Below are 16,755 nucleotides of genomic sequence, written 5' to 3' on the forward strand. Positions count from 1 at the left end.
TTTCAGTAACGTGCAGCAGGAATGTTGTAGAGCAAGAGTTTGCCACCAGATTTGTCTCACACCAGGGCCCACTTTCCACTCACATACCTCCCTGAGGAGTTAGTCTAGAGAGCCTACGATAACGTTAGCCATTTTGATCCTGATTATTCCATTCCTTAACTTAACGAGGCTCAAGGAAAGTTATGGAATAATAGAATAATAGAACCTCCTCTGCTTTTCCAGAAAAAGTCCAAGCTGAGATCGACAGGGTGCTTGGCCAATCACAGCAGCCGAGCACGGCAGCTCGAGAGTCCATGCCCTACACCAACGCTGTCATCCACGAGGTGCAGAGAATGGGAAACATCATCCCCATGAATGTGCCCAGAGAGGTGACAGTGGACACCACCCTGGGTGGATACCACCTGCCCAAGGTAATTAGGGGCTCATTCACAGCCTCAGATCTCCAAGTTCATGTTTGTAAATGGTGGGAATCTCAATTGGAAAAGTAACATGTGTTCTTGTCCTAGAGAATCACTTAAATAGGGAGAGAGATATATTATGCCTGATGAAATACTAGTTTTGTTCCCTGGGTATGATCTTAGAAAATTAGTTCAACTGGATGTTAATAGGTGTTACAGAGGGGAAGGGGGATTCCTAGGTCAACTGTGTTTAGGCAAAGCCTCGCTTTTCTTTGCTGTGAGATTTCTTACTACGTGACATGCATTGTGAATATTTCTGGGGATACAGCAAGAAGCAATTCTCAGTCAGACTTTGCCATGAGGTCCATTTCTTTGCCTTGGGAGAGCTTCTTACAGGATAGGGACCTGCCAGACTTACTTTAGAAAATTCTGCTTCATAATCCTGAGTTATAGAATGTTGAAATATGAAGGGACATTTGAGACCTCCTGGGCCAACATCACATTGATGCTGGTGTTTCTAACATAATATTCCCACTGGTATTTTTCCAGCTTTGACTTACAGCCCCTTGATGGGACTGTCTCACAAGGGAAAGCAATCCAATTGTGTGCAGTATTAAATATCAGAAAAGGAGAGAAAGGAACCAATGCTTTTTAAATAGGATTATGTTCCATGGACTATATATGTTATTTAAAATGTCTTAGTCAGTCCTCAGAATAATTCTGTTATCCTCATTTTATAAATTTGGAAGCCGAGGCTCAGAGAGTAATTAATCTTGCATAAGATCTCTCAGCTACAGTGACAAGAGTTGGGTTCCAGGAACGGAACTGTTCTGATTCCCAGGCTCATCTTTTTTGTACTACACCATATTCTCTCCACAGGAGTTGCTTTACTTTGACTTTAAAAGAGTCTCTCTGAAATATTCCTCAGGGGGTCCCTGTTAAATTCCCGGTCCTCACAAAGGAAATTCTGCTCTCACTCTGCCCACCACTCTTAGAATCTCAGCAGGCAGCTCTCCTGTGCCCCCTAGTGTCCTCTCTGCACACTGCACATTTACAGTTCTTTCCTTTCTCCACCTTAGTGGGCCTCTGTGGATCCATTAGATCCAGTTTGTCTAAGTTGCTCTGTGTGTTGTACCTGGGGATGATCTCAAGGCAAAGCCAGAGGAGCTTCCGCATTGGACACCCCTTAGTCACCATCCCTGCAAAGCCAGGAAAAGCAGCTATTCCTGCAGCAATTGCATTTACTATTTTCTCGTTGATTGATCATCTTGTGGGTGAAGGCTGAGGTAAATTATCTCACAGGTGATCTTTGCATTTTTATAGCAATTCATTTAGCTCCAGGGAATCATCCCAGCTCACCAGACTTGTTCTAACATTTATTTTTAATATTGACTGGAATTATCCTCCTGGGAACTGCGAGATCCCATTGACTATACATTGTAGAGGCTAGGAGTCATAACTCTGATGTCAAACATCCTAATTCAAATCATCGTTCTACTTCCTCCCACCCTGTGACTTTGGGCATCTTCTTCAACCTCTCAGAGCTTCAAATTCTTTATCCGTAAAAGTGCATTTAAATCTACCTCACAGGTGAACATGTAATGAGGTCATGCATGTATAATATTTAACCTTGTGCTGACTATAGAAAGTGCTCAAAATAGCAGTTATTTTTCTTTATTAATTCATCAGATGTTCATTAAGCACCTAAAACGTTTAGGGCTCAGAAAACAACTCAGAGGAAAATAATCATGCAAGTTTATAAGTACAAACCATGGTAACTGCCCAAAGGAAAAAACTCACTGGCTTTTAGAAAGATGCAAGCTAGCTGCAATGAGGAGTGGGAGCCAGAGCAGGCAGAGAAGACTTCCCAAAGGAAGTGATGTTTGAGCTGAGGATTAAAGGATGATTAAGAGTTAACTCGATGACAGAGCGGGGAGGAAGGACATTTCAGGCAATGTGAACAGCATGTAAAAAGGCACAGAAATGAGTGGGAACATGTGGCATATTTGAGAAACTGAAGGAAGCTTGATATAGTGGGAGTGCAGGCAGAAGGAGGGTCGCTCAGACAGGGAGCAGGTGATGTGTCCTTAATCTAAGAGTGATGGGAGCTACTGAAGAGTATCTATCAGGTTCCAGGTGTGGTGGGTGGACGGGTGTGGAATGATTAAATCATGTTCAAAGCTAACTCTGCTTTCAGTGTGTGGAGCACATTGAAGGGGAAGAGAGGAAATGGGCATAGTTAGGGCTATTATAGGAGTATAACCAAGCAAGGTGGTAGCCTGGACCAGAGGGCAGTGGTGGACATAAAATGGAGGTGACAGAATCAAGAGAAATTTCAAGTACAGTTGACCAGCCTAGCTTAAGGACTGGATGAAGGCAGAATGAGGGAAAGGGAGGCACTAAGGAGGACTCCTGGGTTTCTTGTTATGTATCTGGAAGGATAGTGGTTCCTTTCACTGGGCGACCTCATTCTGTTATTAAACTCTCTGTAGAACGGACTAGACATTGGAGGGAAGAGAGTGGGAGATGTCACATTTTTCTCTTATTGATGCATACATGTTCCCTCCCAAATTATACACTGACAAGTCCCTGCAGAGATCCATTCTGCAATCGAGTAGTCACACTTCCCCAGGTAAAATTCCCAGCAGACAATTCCAGTCCATCATGGTAAGCTGTCCCATGGCAAAGAGCAGGGTCCTAGGGGTTGGGCTCAGAGGGAGCGGACTGGGCAGGTAGAGGGAGCGGACTGGGGAGGTTGAGGGAGTTCAGGGTGCTATCAGCCTTGGTGTGGGAGCCGGGGGGACTGCCACCCCTCTGCCTATGTGTGTTGTGTGGGTCAAGTCTTACCTGAGTCCTTGCTGCCTTCTCCAGGGGACCATGGTCCTGACCAACCTGACTGCACTGCACAGGGACCCCACAGAGTGGGCCACCCCCGACATGTTCAATCCAGAGCATTTTCTGGAGAATGGACAGTTTAAGAAAAGGGAAGCCTTTCTGCCTTTCTCAGTAGGTGAGTAGCAAGAAATAAGAGTGTGGGAACCCAGACTCTCAGCCCTTCCCTACTCTTCTCCCTGGTATGCTTTGCTTTAGTTGGAATGTCTCCAGGTTCAACAGGAAGAAATAACTCACAACCTGAAAGTTGAGAATGTTTTATTCGGGGCATTACTGAGGACTGTACCCTGGGAAGGCAGCCTCTCAGATAGCTCTTAGGGACTGTTCCCAAAAGATAAGGAAAGAATGAGGATATATAGGAGTTTTTGCTGGAAAAAAACCATGTAGTCAAACATCAAAAGATTACTGCTAGTCACACACACACAAAAAAAACCCAGACATCTCAAGTTTATGATTTTAGTGCCTTTCTTTTTATGGGAAGATGCAAGAGTTTGGGCTCATTGAAATTATTCCTTTATATGCATCCTAACACTCTAGGGCCAGTATCCTCTTTTTCTCCATCCTGAATTCCACTCAGAGCACACCACTGGGGGCAGCTGCAGTGACTGATGGCTCATGGAGGGCAACCTTCACTGTTTAACTGGAATGGCAAGCAACAGTTTTCAGTCCACACCAGCATGTCTCACTCTTTTTTTTTCTTAAAGCATGTTTTGTTTGTTTGTTTGTTTATTTTTGGCTGTGTTGGGTCTTCCTTGCTGCATGTGGGCTTTCTCTAGTTGGCGGCAAGCGGGAGCTACTCTTCCTTGTGGTGCGCGGGCTTCTCATTGCGGTGGCTTCTCTTGCTGCGGAGCACGGGCTCTAGGCACGCGGGCTTCAGTAGCTGTGGCACGTGGGCTCAGTAGTTGCGGCTTGCAGGCTCTAGAGCACAGGCTCAGTAGTTGTGGTGCACAGGCTTAGTTGCTCCATGGCATGTGGGATCTTCCCAGACCAGGGCTCGAACCCGTGTCCCCAGCATTGGCAGGCGGATTCTTTTTTTTTTTTTAAATGGATCTCCTTGGGTTTATTTATTTATTTATTTATTTATTTTTGGCTGTGTTGGGTCTTTGTTTCTGTGCGAGGGCTTTCTCTAGTTGTGGCAAGCGGGGGCCACTCTTCATCACGGTGCGTGGGCCTCTCACTGTCGCGGCCTCTCTTGTTGCGGAGCACAAGCTCCAGACGCGCAGGCTCAGTAATTGTGGCTCACGGGCCTAGTTGCTCCGCGGCATGTGGGATCTTCCCAGACCAGGGCTCAAACCCGTGTCCCCTGCTTTGGCAGGCGGATTCTTAACCACTGCGCCACCAGGGAAGTCCCAGCATGGCTCACTCTTGCTGTTGGTTGCAACTCAGGATTCCCTGGGTGGAGCATCACCAGGACTCATGCCCTTACTTCCTAAGTCCTGGCTTGACTCTGATGGAGATTTCAGCTTCACGTTGTGCCGTCCCCCAGAACACTGGAACAAGAGCTCAGACCCTGCTTGTCTCCCAGAGAGAAGGTTGAACACTTGCCTTCTTTATAGAGTTTTAAATGTTCCAAGATCTTTTTAGGGCAACCCATTCACACAGAACTAGAGCCAATTGCTAAGAAGAGGCTGGGGGAGGAGCAAGGAAAAGGGCTACTTGCTTCTCATTATGGGCATCACAAGTGACTCTAAGTGCCACAGGCTTAACTAGTTGAGATTCTACTCTGTAACAGGTCCCTGAAGAGGTCCTTTTGCTGTTTCAAATTCTAATGACCCTTTAAAAACCTAATTAATACATTTACATGGTATACAACTTGAAATGTACAAAAGAAGATGCAGTGAAAACTCTCATGTTTCCAAGCCAGCCAGTTCCAAAAGGGTGTTTTAATTTATAACAATGTAAAATTAGTGAGAACAGTTTTAGTATATTCCATGTATTGAGTTAGGTATGTTGCAGAGATCAATTCAACTAATTTCCCAATTTCTTTTTTTTTTAAATTTTATTTATTTATTTATTTATTTTTGGCTGTGTTGGGTCTTCATTTCTGTGCGAGGGCTTTCTCTAGTTGCGGCGAGCAGGGGCCACTCTTCATCGCGGTGCGCGGGCCTCTCACTATCGCGGCCTCTCGTTGCGGAGCATAGGCTCCAGATGCGCAGGCTCAGTATTTGTGGCTCACGGGCCCAGTTGCTCCGCGGCATGTGGGATCCTCCCAGACCAGGGCTTGAACCCGTGTCCCCTGCATTGGCAGGCGGATTCTCAACCACTGCGCCACCAGGGAAGCCCCCAATTTCTTAATTTTATAAATATTTCCTGAGCATCTATCATGTGTCAGGCATTCAGCCCTGAGGATATGACAATGAATGAAGTAGAAAAAAAAAAATCTCTTAAGGAGCATGTGTTCTAGTGTAAACTTACAAGTTTCAGATTCCTATTATCACCACATTAGAGATAAGCCCTGAGGCTTGGCGGGGCCATTTATAGCATCTAAAAAAGCTATAACGCTCACAAGGCAGAGCTAGAACTCAATGTTAACCAGGTTTATCAAACACTAAAGCCTGTGCTATTCCTAGCAGTGTCTCCTAAAACAGGTAACTATGCTACACCGAGTTGACACTCAGAAATTCATGATAGGTTTCTTATCATTAAATTAAATATAGATTGATTTGCTGAGACAGTATTATTTTGTTGATCATGCCACTAAAGTACAGAAAGGGAGGCCCTTGAATTTGAACCCATGTATGCGTGATCCGGAGCCCAGATTTTCCTGCTATAGGACACTGTCCTGAGTGTATCTGGACTGATTGTGATTAGATCTTCTGTGTCTTTCTTCCTCTGGTTCTATGCCACTTTTCCTCACGTTGGACAAGTCACTTCCTAACATGAAAGCAGACATGAGATATGGGAATACCTTCCAGTCTTCCTGTCTACAAGAGCTTCAGGTTTCCTATTATAGTGCAAAGTTTCACCTGTGTATTTTAAGTATTATAATTATTCTTGACTCACTGGTTTTTTTGCTATTGAGAGTTATAACACACCCTTTTAGTTACAGGTTTCATTTGCAAGCAAATTATCTCATTTAATCCTTACAGCAACCCAGTTATTAATAGTTAGACAGGCAATCGATCAGTATGCCGTTTCTTAATGTAAGGAAACTAAGAATAAGAGAGAATTGTTTCTTATTCAAGATCACATGCCCAAAGAATTGGCAGAACAGGGCCTAAGACTCAAGTTCCCTCGTTCTCATCTAGTGCTCCTTCTTGCATAATTACAATGTAACTCATTTCCCCACTTAAAGGCCCTTCCATTTTAAGATTCAGCAAGTTCATATCATATGTATCAGTTATTACATTGCTGCATAACAAAGGTGGAAAACTCAGTGACTTAAAACAATAAGTGTGTATTATTGCTCACCAGTCTGCAGTTGCGCTGGGAGCTCAGCTGATCTTAGCTGGCCTCTCTGGCCTGTTTGGGAGGTCAGGTCAGCTGGCTGAAGGCGGATCTAGGATGACCTCAGCTGGGACAATGGGGCTCTTTTCCCAGTTTCATCCTCCAGCAACCTAGCCCGGCTGGTGTTCATGTGGAAGATAAAGACCCCAAGAGGGAGAACAGGAAGCACACAATGCCTCCTAAGGGCCAGGCTGGGAACTGGCAACCATCACTCCCCCCCTGCATTCCGTTGCCAGTACAAGTCATAAGGTGAGACCCGGTGCAAGGGGAAGGGAAAATAGCACAATTTTTATGGGAAGAGCTATGAAATCACATTGCAAATGATGGGGGTACAGGGAGAGAGGGGAAATTGGAGCCATTTTTGCAAGCAGTTGGTCTCACTATCTGTCTTTCTGCCTGAGAAGAATGAAATTCTTAGAAAGCAAGCAATTTGGGGATTCCCTCAGCTGTAACAGAATGAGGCCTAGCTAAACAGTTTTCAAGAGATAGAAACCTGAAAGAGGCACTGACTTAAGAAGTCAACACCACTGTCTGGCTTTCCCCCGCCATACTCCCGGCTTTGGTGCACAGCTGCTTTGCCTCATTCTTGATCCAGCACTTTCTAAAAACAGCCTCCCTCAAGGGACGGGGTGTGGAAAGCTCCTGCCCTTCTCTTGCAAAAGATGATCAGGTGTGGAATTAGGATACATACATAATCAGGGCAAATAGCAAAGCTATTACTGCAAATTTATATTTTCTTTTCCTCATTTAAGTTTTTCCCACTTGATCCAACAAAGCAGCAGACAGCTTCATGAAAGGCAAGAGGCTGAATCCTCATTTTTCAAAAAAATGTTTAAAAAGTCACTGGATCATAGGAGATAAGGTTAGGAAGAACTTTTCCCAAAAACCCTAGGTCGGTGTTCTCATTTTACTAATGAGGTAATTGACCTGGTTAGTTAGTGGAAGCCTCAAGGAGAAGGTCCATGTTTCCCATGGTCCAGGATGAAGCTTTGAAATCAAGTAGCCCTTGTTTTCATAATTTTAAAAGCAAATTCATATGTCCTGTCTTACTGGTATCCTTGCCCAGCCACATAATGTAGTTAGGAGAGAGATTATCTCATATGTTTGACAAGTTTGACATGTTTAGTTCTGTAAGAATAAATGGTTTACTCATAGCCCAGAGCTGGTTACTGGCAGAACCTGTACTTTAACCCTGGTTCCTGACTCTCTAGGTCCAGTTTTGTCACAATATCTGGATTCTTCTAGGAAAATCTTGGGTATTTACAATACATCTGATCTGGTACTATTTTAACAGATTTCCTCATTGTACTATTTGTGATGCGTAAAGAGGTAAGGATGAGGGGAACAGAGATAAATAGGCACACGCTGGTGGGAAACAGGCACAAAACAATATAAGTACGATATAATTCTGAAGCATATTTCAACTTACTAAACACTTTTGCAGATACTCTCTAATTTTATTTCCTCAACAGCTCATTACAGGCAAGGACAAAATAGAGGCATGCGTATATTAACTATTTCCAAGAAAGTTTCATGACGTGGGGAAACACAAAGTAGTAAAAGCAGCACACAGAATTAGCTAGAGAGAGTAATCCCAGTGATGGTGTGCTGGAGAATCCTTACAAGGACCATGAGGAAATATGTCAAAATGTTAACAGGGGTTCTGCCTGATTATGAGATCTTTTATTGTGTTTATACTTTTCACAATTTTTTTTCTTTTTGTAGTGAATATATATTACTTAGGGAGAAAGTAAGTTATTAAAACACCCACAAGAGGGCTGGTGGTAGAGACCAGCGTGGGGTGCTGTTACACAAGTCGGGCGAGGAGCGCCTTCATGAGGGGGAGGGCGTGGCGGAAACCCAGAACACGTGAAGCACAGGTGGGATGAGATGGCGTCTGCCCTGCGCAGGTAGCCACGGCAGAGAGATTTCCAGTCACTAAGGAGGGAAACGGGATAAAGAGAAAAGATGCCTCATACTTGAGAAACCTTGCTCTGATGTTTACTTGCTTATACTTTTCAACAATTTTCTTTTAAGAATTGAGAAAAATTACCTAGAATTTTGTTCTTTGTCTGCTTTTGTCATTATTGTTTGCTAATGGATTTTTGAAAGGCCTTAGGCTAGACTTCACTTGCTAGATCAACCCAGGCCTCTGACTTCTTTCATATACACCCTGTGCCTCACCTGTGCCTCACCTGCCTGATCCCTGAAGGCATCGGAGTGTGTGATTGTGGATTTAGCTCGCTGGGCTTTGGTTAACTCAGGTGGCTGCGATCAAGTAAGCCGAGTACATAAAGCCCCAGGGCCTAGCAGGCCCTCTGTTTGCTCAGGTTTCACAAGACGTGGTAGGAGGTTTCAGCCCTTGCTGGGCACAGACGCCGCCCGAACAGGTAACTCACCTTATATTTTTGTCTTTCAGGTAAGCGGATGTGCCTTGGAGAACAGTTGGCGAGAACTGAGTTGTTTATTTTCTTTACTTCCCTTGTGCAAAAATTTACCTTCAGGCCTCCAAACAATGAGAAGCTGAGTCTGAACTTCAGAATGAGCCTGACCATCTCTCCAGTCAGCCACCGCCTCTGTGCCGTTCCTCGGGCATGAAGTTGTCGGGGAGGGAGAGGGAAAGGAAAGCAGGAAGAATGGCCATGTCCCCCCGAGGCAGGAGCACCTGCTCAGCAGTGAGGGAACAGCATGCAGTGCCTCTGAGGACAGGTCATAGGAACTGGACTCAGAGGAAACAGGATCCAAACCCCAGCTTTGCCATCTCCAGTGGAGCCTTGAGCAAATCAGGTATGTTGTGAGTGATTTGCCTCTCCAGCCAGGAAATGAAAAGAGAATAGTGATTCCTTCTCTAAAGGAAGAATTGCTGTAAAAACCAGAGTGATTTGGAAACCATAAAGCACATCATAAAAGTCATAGCTGTGATCTGCCTCCTTCCTGCTTCCTTCCTTAGACGGGGACTTGCTGCTGGCCTGTTGAGATGGCCTGGGTCAGAGTGGTGCGAAATGGTAGATAAGAGAAGTCGGGCCCTGGGGCAGCCACAGAGGTCAGCTAGAAAGGCCCTCACACTTGGTAGCACTGGGCAAGCTCATCCTGTTTCTGCCTCTGAATGGCCCCTGGGAAGTCAGCAGGGCAGGTAGGATTCCTGATTTATAGGCAGGTTTCTATGGAGAAGAAATTTCTCTGATTTACCTAAGGATACACTCCTTGGCCTTGGACCCCAGGACCAAGAAGAATGTGACCACTTTAACCAAACCTGGAAAGCAGGTTTGGGGGAAACAAATGTGGAAATATTTTCTGCCTTCAAGGTGCCTCCTAACCTTAAATCCCCTCTCAGGCATTATTTATTCGCAAGCCATTTCATACTGGATTTGACAATGTGGTGGGTGTGATCATTTCTCACAAATTGATGTCGGCTTTCGGTTGGCAAGTATTCCCTGCCTAAACACAACAGCTGAGCCTTGGTAGAATATTTTATAGCAGGAACTAGAAATGCCAGAATCCTGCTCAACCCTCCTTCATGTGGTCATTGAGGGGAGAAAATGGCATCAACTGGAAGACCAGGTACCCCTGATAGTTCATGGGGTTTTGATGCCAACCCCCATGCAGACAAACACAAACAAACCTGGTAAACAGGCCTAAACCATACAGAAGGTCTTTTTTTCTAAGGTGGTTAGACTTACGTAATTTAAATAGCTCAGAACAAAACGGGCCATGAGGACCTGGGGCTTTTCATTCCTGTTGCTTGGGATTCAGAGAAAAGCCAATTCAGTGAAGACCATTAGAAAGGGAAACAGGGAGGGAGGGAGGAGAGAGAGAATTAGAATGAGGTGGGGTGGGGGAGGGAAGAAGCAAGAGAGAGAAAATTGGTGGTCGGAGGGTGGCAGGCAAGAGAGAGACAGAGACAGAGACTGAGTCTAGCTGGTGCTCGCCTGAGTCTGTCTGAGAGAGCCGAGAGTATGTCTGGATGCAGTGGTAACATTTCCTAATATGTAGGAGTTAGATTTGGTCCTTCCTGGCTGCTAGAAGAACAGAAAGGGAGAACCAAAGCCACCCACCAGAGGGTACTTTCTTTGTAACCTCCTGGAAAGTTGCATCTCTAGAAAACAACCCAAATGATATTTCTAGAATAAAACCAATCAAACCAGGCCTTGAACTTCTGGAACACCTGAGATCTTGTCTTCCACTTCTTATTTTTCCCTCAGTCAGATCATCCATGTAGAAGACTGAGAAATTGGCCAAAAGACTTTCCATTATGTGCTCAGTCTCCTCAACTGTTAAATGAAGGACTTTGTTGAGTCATCTCTGAATTCCATTCCCGTGCTGTTGTTCATTTTCCATGATTCTAAGTGGGCAGGCATTTACCTACTCCCTGTGGAATCAATGGAAAACCCCTGGATACTCATCCTGACCTAATAGATGCAATGGGACCCAGAGCCAAGTAGAGTGTGACCACAATTAACCAGAAAGCTTGGGGACACATGACTGAGAGTAGCTGACTTTTCTGGCCATGTAAAATGTCTCCTTCTTTCCCCAAAGCTCATTGGAGAAACTCTAAAATATGAATTATCTTCCTGTCCAAGCATGACACAAAGATTTTGTTTTCTTCACTTTTGTAACTCTCTTGTTCCTGGTCCATTTTGGAAGCTCCTGCTCCCCTTTCCCTCTTCCTTTGTATCTGTGTCTGACACACTGGAGGCCCCCAATCCACCAGGGCCCTCCATGTGCATTGCCCTTGAGGGGGTCATGCTTTTCCTCTACCTAATGTCTCTCTCCCAATCTTGGGCATCTGCAAATTCAGCTCCTTTTATCCCATATTACCAGTGCAGGCAGTCCTCTTGCTAGGATCCAAGATGACCCCAAGCTGGCTGTGCAACAGGGTCCAAAATATGTCACATTATGACAAAGATGACATTATGTGGAGGTCCCTCCCCAAAGAGCCCTCTCAAGAGAGCCACTGCAGTCGCCCTCACTGAGCCTATTGCCTATAGGAAGTTTCAAACCTCCATGTGGCACTCGTTCTTGTACTCCAGGAACTCCACACAGCACAGGTAAATCCCTCTTGGCTTGAAGCCTCCTCCCTGGTGAGGGGTAACTATGTCCCTCCCTCCTTTGTGGGAGATGGGTGGGAAGTAAGGAGGACCCACCTGTTAAAGAAAACCAGAGCTGAACAGTAGTAAAGTGGCAAAACCAGGTTTCATTTAGGACTATTGCAATAGAAGGAGAGAGTCTTCAGTATAGAACTGGGCTCAATTCTGCATAGAGCAGGGACAAGTGGGGCTTTACAGCCAAGGAGCAGGGTGGGGTCAGTGGATGGAAAAGGACAAGGTTAAACTGACTCCACAGGAGTCTGGCTGAAGGCAAGCCCGGGTGATCAGATATTGAGGGTAAGGGTTTCCCTCTAATCTGGCTGAGCAAGAATCTTGCTGCAACTTTCAAGCCCGACAAGGACAGTCACCAAGGTCAACGCCTAGAGAGTTTAGAGCAGCCTGACTAAAGTTTACTCCAGGAGAGTCCTTTCCTCACCTTACCACCTGTTATATACCCTCTTTCCAGGCAGTGGGCTACAGGGTTACAAAAGCTGTTTTCCACGTACCCGTGGCAGGGCCCGTACAGGGTCCCAGTGCCTTACTCTAGACCTGGGGCCTCACCAGCACTTGGCAGGGACCACTTGACTGGCAGCAACTGGGACTCCAGCTGAAACTGAGAAAGAAAGAAGCCCTTTTTCACATTCCTTTACAAATGTGCTATCCGGGCCACAATCAGACCGTGATAAATGCTATTTCTCTTTTTATGTTGAATGAAAGTTTAGATGAATGACACAGGACTCCTCAGGACATTGCTGTCTCCCAAAGTCAGCACTGTGAATGGCAGGAACAGGCCAGGACTATAAATGTAGCAGAAATTGGACCAATGCTGTACAACTGTGACATGCTTTACAAGGGTTTCTTTGCCTAGTTTTCACTTTTACTCTATCACATGTATTCCCTGGTGTTTCTGCCATTAAGTCTCTGAAAGTAAAGTTCCAAATATATTTGTAATGGAAGATGAGCCTTCATTTTATTCTGATTAGCTTTGGATGAAAAGTCCACAATAATTCATATATTGTTTTTCCTATTCATTATGAGTCTTTTGTTCTCTGGCTGTTTTGTAGATTTTTTTCTTATTATTACTCCTTAGCAGTTTGGTTATAAAGTGTCTTCATAGAATTTTCTTTTTGTTTATCCTAATTGCAGTTCGTTGACGTTACTGGATCAATGACTTTAATATTTTGAGAACATTTGGATACATTTTGGTCTTCAAATTATTTTTCAATAAATAAATAAATAATTTCTTCAAATATTATTTATGAACTCACACCTTGCCCCCATATACATAGGATTCAGTTGCACATATGTTAGACCCCTTGATATTGACTTACTGGATCCTGAAGTTATGTTAATTTTTTTCAGCCTCTTTTCCCTCTGTACTTCGGTTTGGATAAATTCCATTGCCCTGTCTTTTTTTTTTTAATTGAAGTATAGCTGATTTACAATGTTGTGTTAATTTCTGCTGCACAGCAAAGTGATTCAGTTATATCTATATATATATTCTTTTTCACGTTCTTTTCCATTATGATTTATTACAGGACATTGAATATAGTTTCCCTGTGCTATACAGTAGGACCTTGTTGTTTATCCATTCTATATATAATAGTTTGCATCTGCTAATCCCAAATTCCCAATCCATCCCTTCCCTACCCGCCCTCCCCCTTGGCAACCACAAGTCTGTTCTCTATATCTGTGAGTCTGCCTCTGTTTTGTAGATAATTTCATTTGGTCATATTCTAGATTCCATGTGTAAGTGATATCATATGCTATTTGTCTTTCTCTGACTTAAGTCACTTAATATGATAATCTAGGTCCATCCATGTAGCTGCAAATGGCATTATTTCACTCTTTTTTGTGGCTGGGTAGGATTCCATTGTACATATATATACCACATCTTTTTTATCCATCCAGCTGTTGATGAACATTTAGGTTGCTTCCATGTCTCAACTATTGTACATAGTGCTGCTATGAACATAGAGGTGCATGTATCTTTTCGAATTATAGTTTTGTTTTTTTTTGTTTTTTTAAAATTTTTAAATTTATTTATTATTTATTTTTGGCTGTGTTGGATCTTCGTTTCTGTGAGGGCTTTCTCTAGTTGCGGCAAGCGGGGGCCGCTCTTCATCGCGGTGCACGGGCCTCTCACTATCGTGGCCTCTCTTGTTGCGGAGCACAGGCTCCAGACGCGCAGGCTCAGTAGTTGTGGCTCACGGGCCTAGTTGCTCCGCGGCATGTGGGATCTTCCCAGACCAGGGCTCGAACCCGTGTCCCCTGCGTTAGCAGGCAGATTCTCAACCCCTGCGCCACCAGGGAAGCCCCGAATTATAGTTTTGCCAGGATATATGCCCCGAAGTGGGATTGCTGGATCATTTACTTTTAGTTTTTGAGGAACCTCCATGTTGTTTTCCATAGTGGCTGCACCAATTTACAGTCCCACCAACACTGTAGGAGGGTTCCCTTTTCTCCACACCCTCTCTAGCATTCATTTGTAGACTTTTTGATGATGACCATTCTGACGGGTGTGAGGTGACACCCCATTGTACTTTTGATTTGCATTTCTCTAATAATTAGTGGTGTTGAGCATCTTTTCATGTGCCTAGTGACCATCTGTATGTCTTCTTTGGAGAAATGTCTATTTAGGTCTTCTGCACATTTTTTGATTGACTTGTTTGTTTTTTTGTTGTTGAGTTGTAAGAGCTGTTTGTATATTTTGGAAATTAAGTGCTTGTTGGTGGCATCATTTGCAAATATTTTCTCCCATTCAGCACGTGTTTGTTTTGTTTATGGTTTCCTTTGCTGTGCAGAAGCTTGTAAGTTTGATTAGGTCCTATTTCTTTAGTTTTGGTTTTATTTCTATTGCCTTGGGAGACTGAGCTAAGACAACATTGGTACAATTTATGTCAGAGAATGTTTTGCCCATGATCTCTTGTAGGAGTTTTATGGTGTCATATCTTATGTTAAAGTCTTTAAGCCATTTTGAGGTTATTTTTGTGTATGGTGTGAGGGTGTATTCTAACTTCATTGATTTACATACAGCTGTCCAACTTTCCAGCAATAATTGCTGAAGAGACTGTCTTTTTCCCATTTTATATTCTTGCCTCCTTGTCAAAGATTAATTGACTGTAGCTGTGTGGGTTTTTTTCTGGGCTCTCTATTTTGTTCCATTGATCCGTATGTCTGTTTTTGTGCCAAGAACACACTGTTTTCATCACTGTAACTTTGTAGTATTGTCTGAAGTCTGAGAGAGTTATGCCTCCTGCTTTGTTGTTCAATATTTTTCCTCAGGATTTCTTTGGCAATACTGGGTCTTTCATGGTTCCATATAAATTTTAGGATTATTTGTTCTGGTTCTGTGAAAACATGAGTAATTTGATAGGGATCTCATTGAATCTGTAGATTGCTTTGGGTAGTATGGCCATTTTAACAATGTTAATTCTTCCAATCCAAGAGCATGGATTTCTTTCCATTTCTTTGAATCATCTTCAATTTCCTTTATTAATGTTTTGTAGTTCCTCAGCATATAAGTCTTTCACCTCCTTGGTGAGGCTTATTCCTAAGTCTTTTTATTTTTTGGGGGGGGATGCAATTTTAAAAGGGATTGTTTGTTTACACCCCCTTCTGGATGCAATTTTAAAAGAGATTGTTTGTTTACATCCCCTTTCTGATACTGCATTGTTAGTGTAAAGAAATGCAACCAATTTCTGTATGTTAATCTTGTTTCCTGCTACCTTGCTGAATTCATTGATTAGATCTAGAAGTTTTTGTGTGGAGTCCTTTAGGGGTTTCAACATATAGTATCATGTCATCTGCATATAATGACAGTTTACCTCTTCCTTCCACTTTGGATACCTTTTATTTCTTTTTCTTGTCTGATCGCTGTGGCTAGGATTTCCAATACCATGTTGAATAGAAAGGGTGAGAGTGGATATCCTTGTCTTGTTCCAGATTTTAGCAGGAAGGCTTTCAGCTTTTCACTGTTGAGTACTATATTGCTCTGGGTTTGTCATAAATAACTTTTATTATGTTGTGATATGTTCCTTTTAATCCCACTTTGGTAAACATTTTTATCATGAATTGATGTTGAATTTTGTCAAATGCTTTTTCTGCATCTATGGAAATGATCATGTGGTTCTTGGCTTTTCTTTGTTGACATGGTCTATCACATTGATTGATTTGCAAATGTTAAACCATCCTTGTGACCCTGGAATGAATCCAGCTTGGTCATGGTGCCTGATCTTTTTTATGTATTGTTGGATTTGGTTTGCTGATATTTTGCTGAGAATTTTTGCAGCTATATCATCAAAGATATTGGCCTGTAATTTATTTTTTGGTAGTGTCTTTGGTTTTAGTATCAGGGTGTTGGGGGCTTCCTAGAATGTCTTTGGGACTACTTCCTACTCCTCAATCTTTTGGAAGAGTTGGAGAAGGATCAGTATAAGTTCTTCTTTTTATGTTTGGTAGAATTTACCTGTGAAGCCATCTGGTCCTAGACTTTTGTTTGTAGGGAGTTGGGTTTTTTTTTTGTTGTTTGTTATTTCTTACAGATTCTGTTTCACTTCTAGTGATTGATCTGTTCGAATAATCTATAACTTCTTGATTCAGATTTGGTGGGCTGTGTGTTTCTAGAAAGTTGTCCATTCTTTAAGGTTGTCCTATTTGTTGACATATAATTATTCATAGTATTCTCTTATTGGGTTTTTGTTATTTCTGCAATATTGGTTGTAATTTCTTCTCTCTCATTCTTATTTTGTTTATTTGGGTCCTCTCTCTTTTCTTCTTGGTGAGCCTGGCCAGAGATTTGTCAATTTTGTTTACCCTATTAAAGAACCAGCTCTTGGTTTTACTGATTTTTTATATTAATTTTTTAATCTCTATTTTATTTCCTCTCTGAACTTTATTATTTCCTTCCTTCTGCTGACTTTAGTTTTTGT

General features: G+C 43.1%; 1 protein-coding gene across 3 annotated transcripts in view; it reads left to right on the forward strand.

Annotated features, from left to right (window-relative positions):
- LOC133088533 (cytochrome P450 2J2) overlaps nucleotides 1-9,650 on the forward strand; it is a 31,558-nt gene extending 21,908 nt beyond the window's left edge. The window contains exons 7-10 of one of the 3 annotated variants that reach the window (XM_061186504.1): nucleotides 223-410; nucleotides 3,270-3,408; nucleotides 6,831-6,986; nucleotides 9,242-9,298. In XM_061186504.1, the coding sequence (XP_061042487.1) occupies nucleotides 223-410; nucleotides 3,270-3,408; nucleotides 6,831-6,985 (482 nt within the window). In that variant the 3' untranslated portion in view covers nucleotide 6,986; nucleotides 9,242-9,298. Of the gene's footprint in view, nucleotides 1-222; nucleotides 411-3,269; nucleotides 3,409-6,830; nucleotides 6,987-9,156 lie in introns of all 3 variants that reach the window. The other 2 variants (XM_061186503.1, XM_061186505.1) reach the window with 2 other exon arrangements.
- The last annotated feature ends 7,105 nt before the right edge of the window (nucleotides 9,651-16,755 follow it).

The sequence above is a fragment of the Eubalaena glacialis genome, chromosome 3, assembly GCF_028564815.1.
Source record: "Eubalaena glacialis isolate mEubGla1 chromosome 3, mEubGla1.1.hap2.+ XY, whole genome shotgun sequence".
Classification (NCBI taxonomy): domain Eukaryota; kingdom Metazoa; phylum Chordata; class Mammalia; order Artiodactyla; family Balaenidae; genus Eubalaena; species Eubalaena glacialis.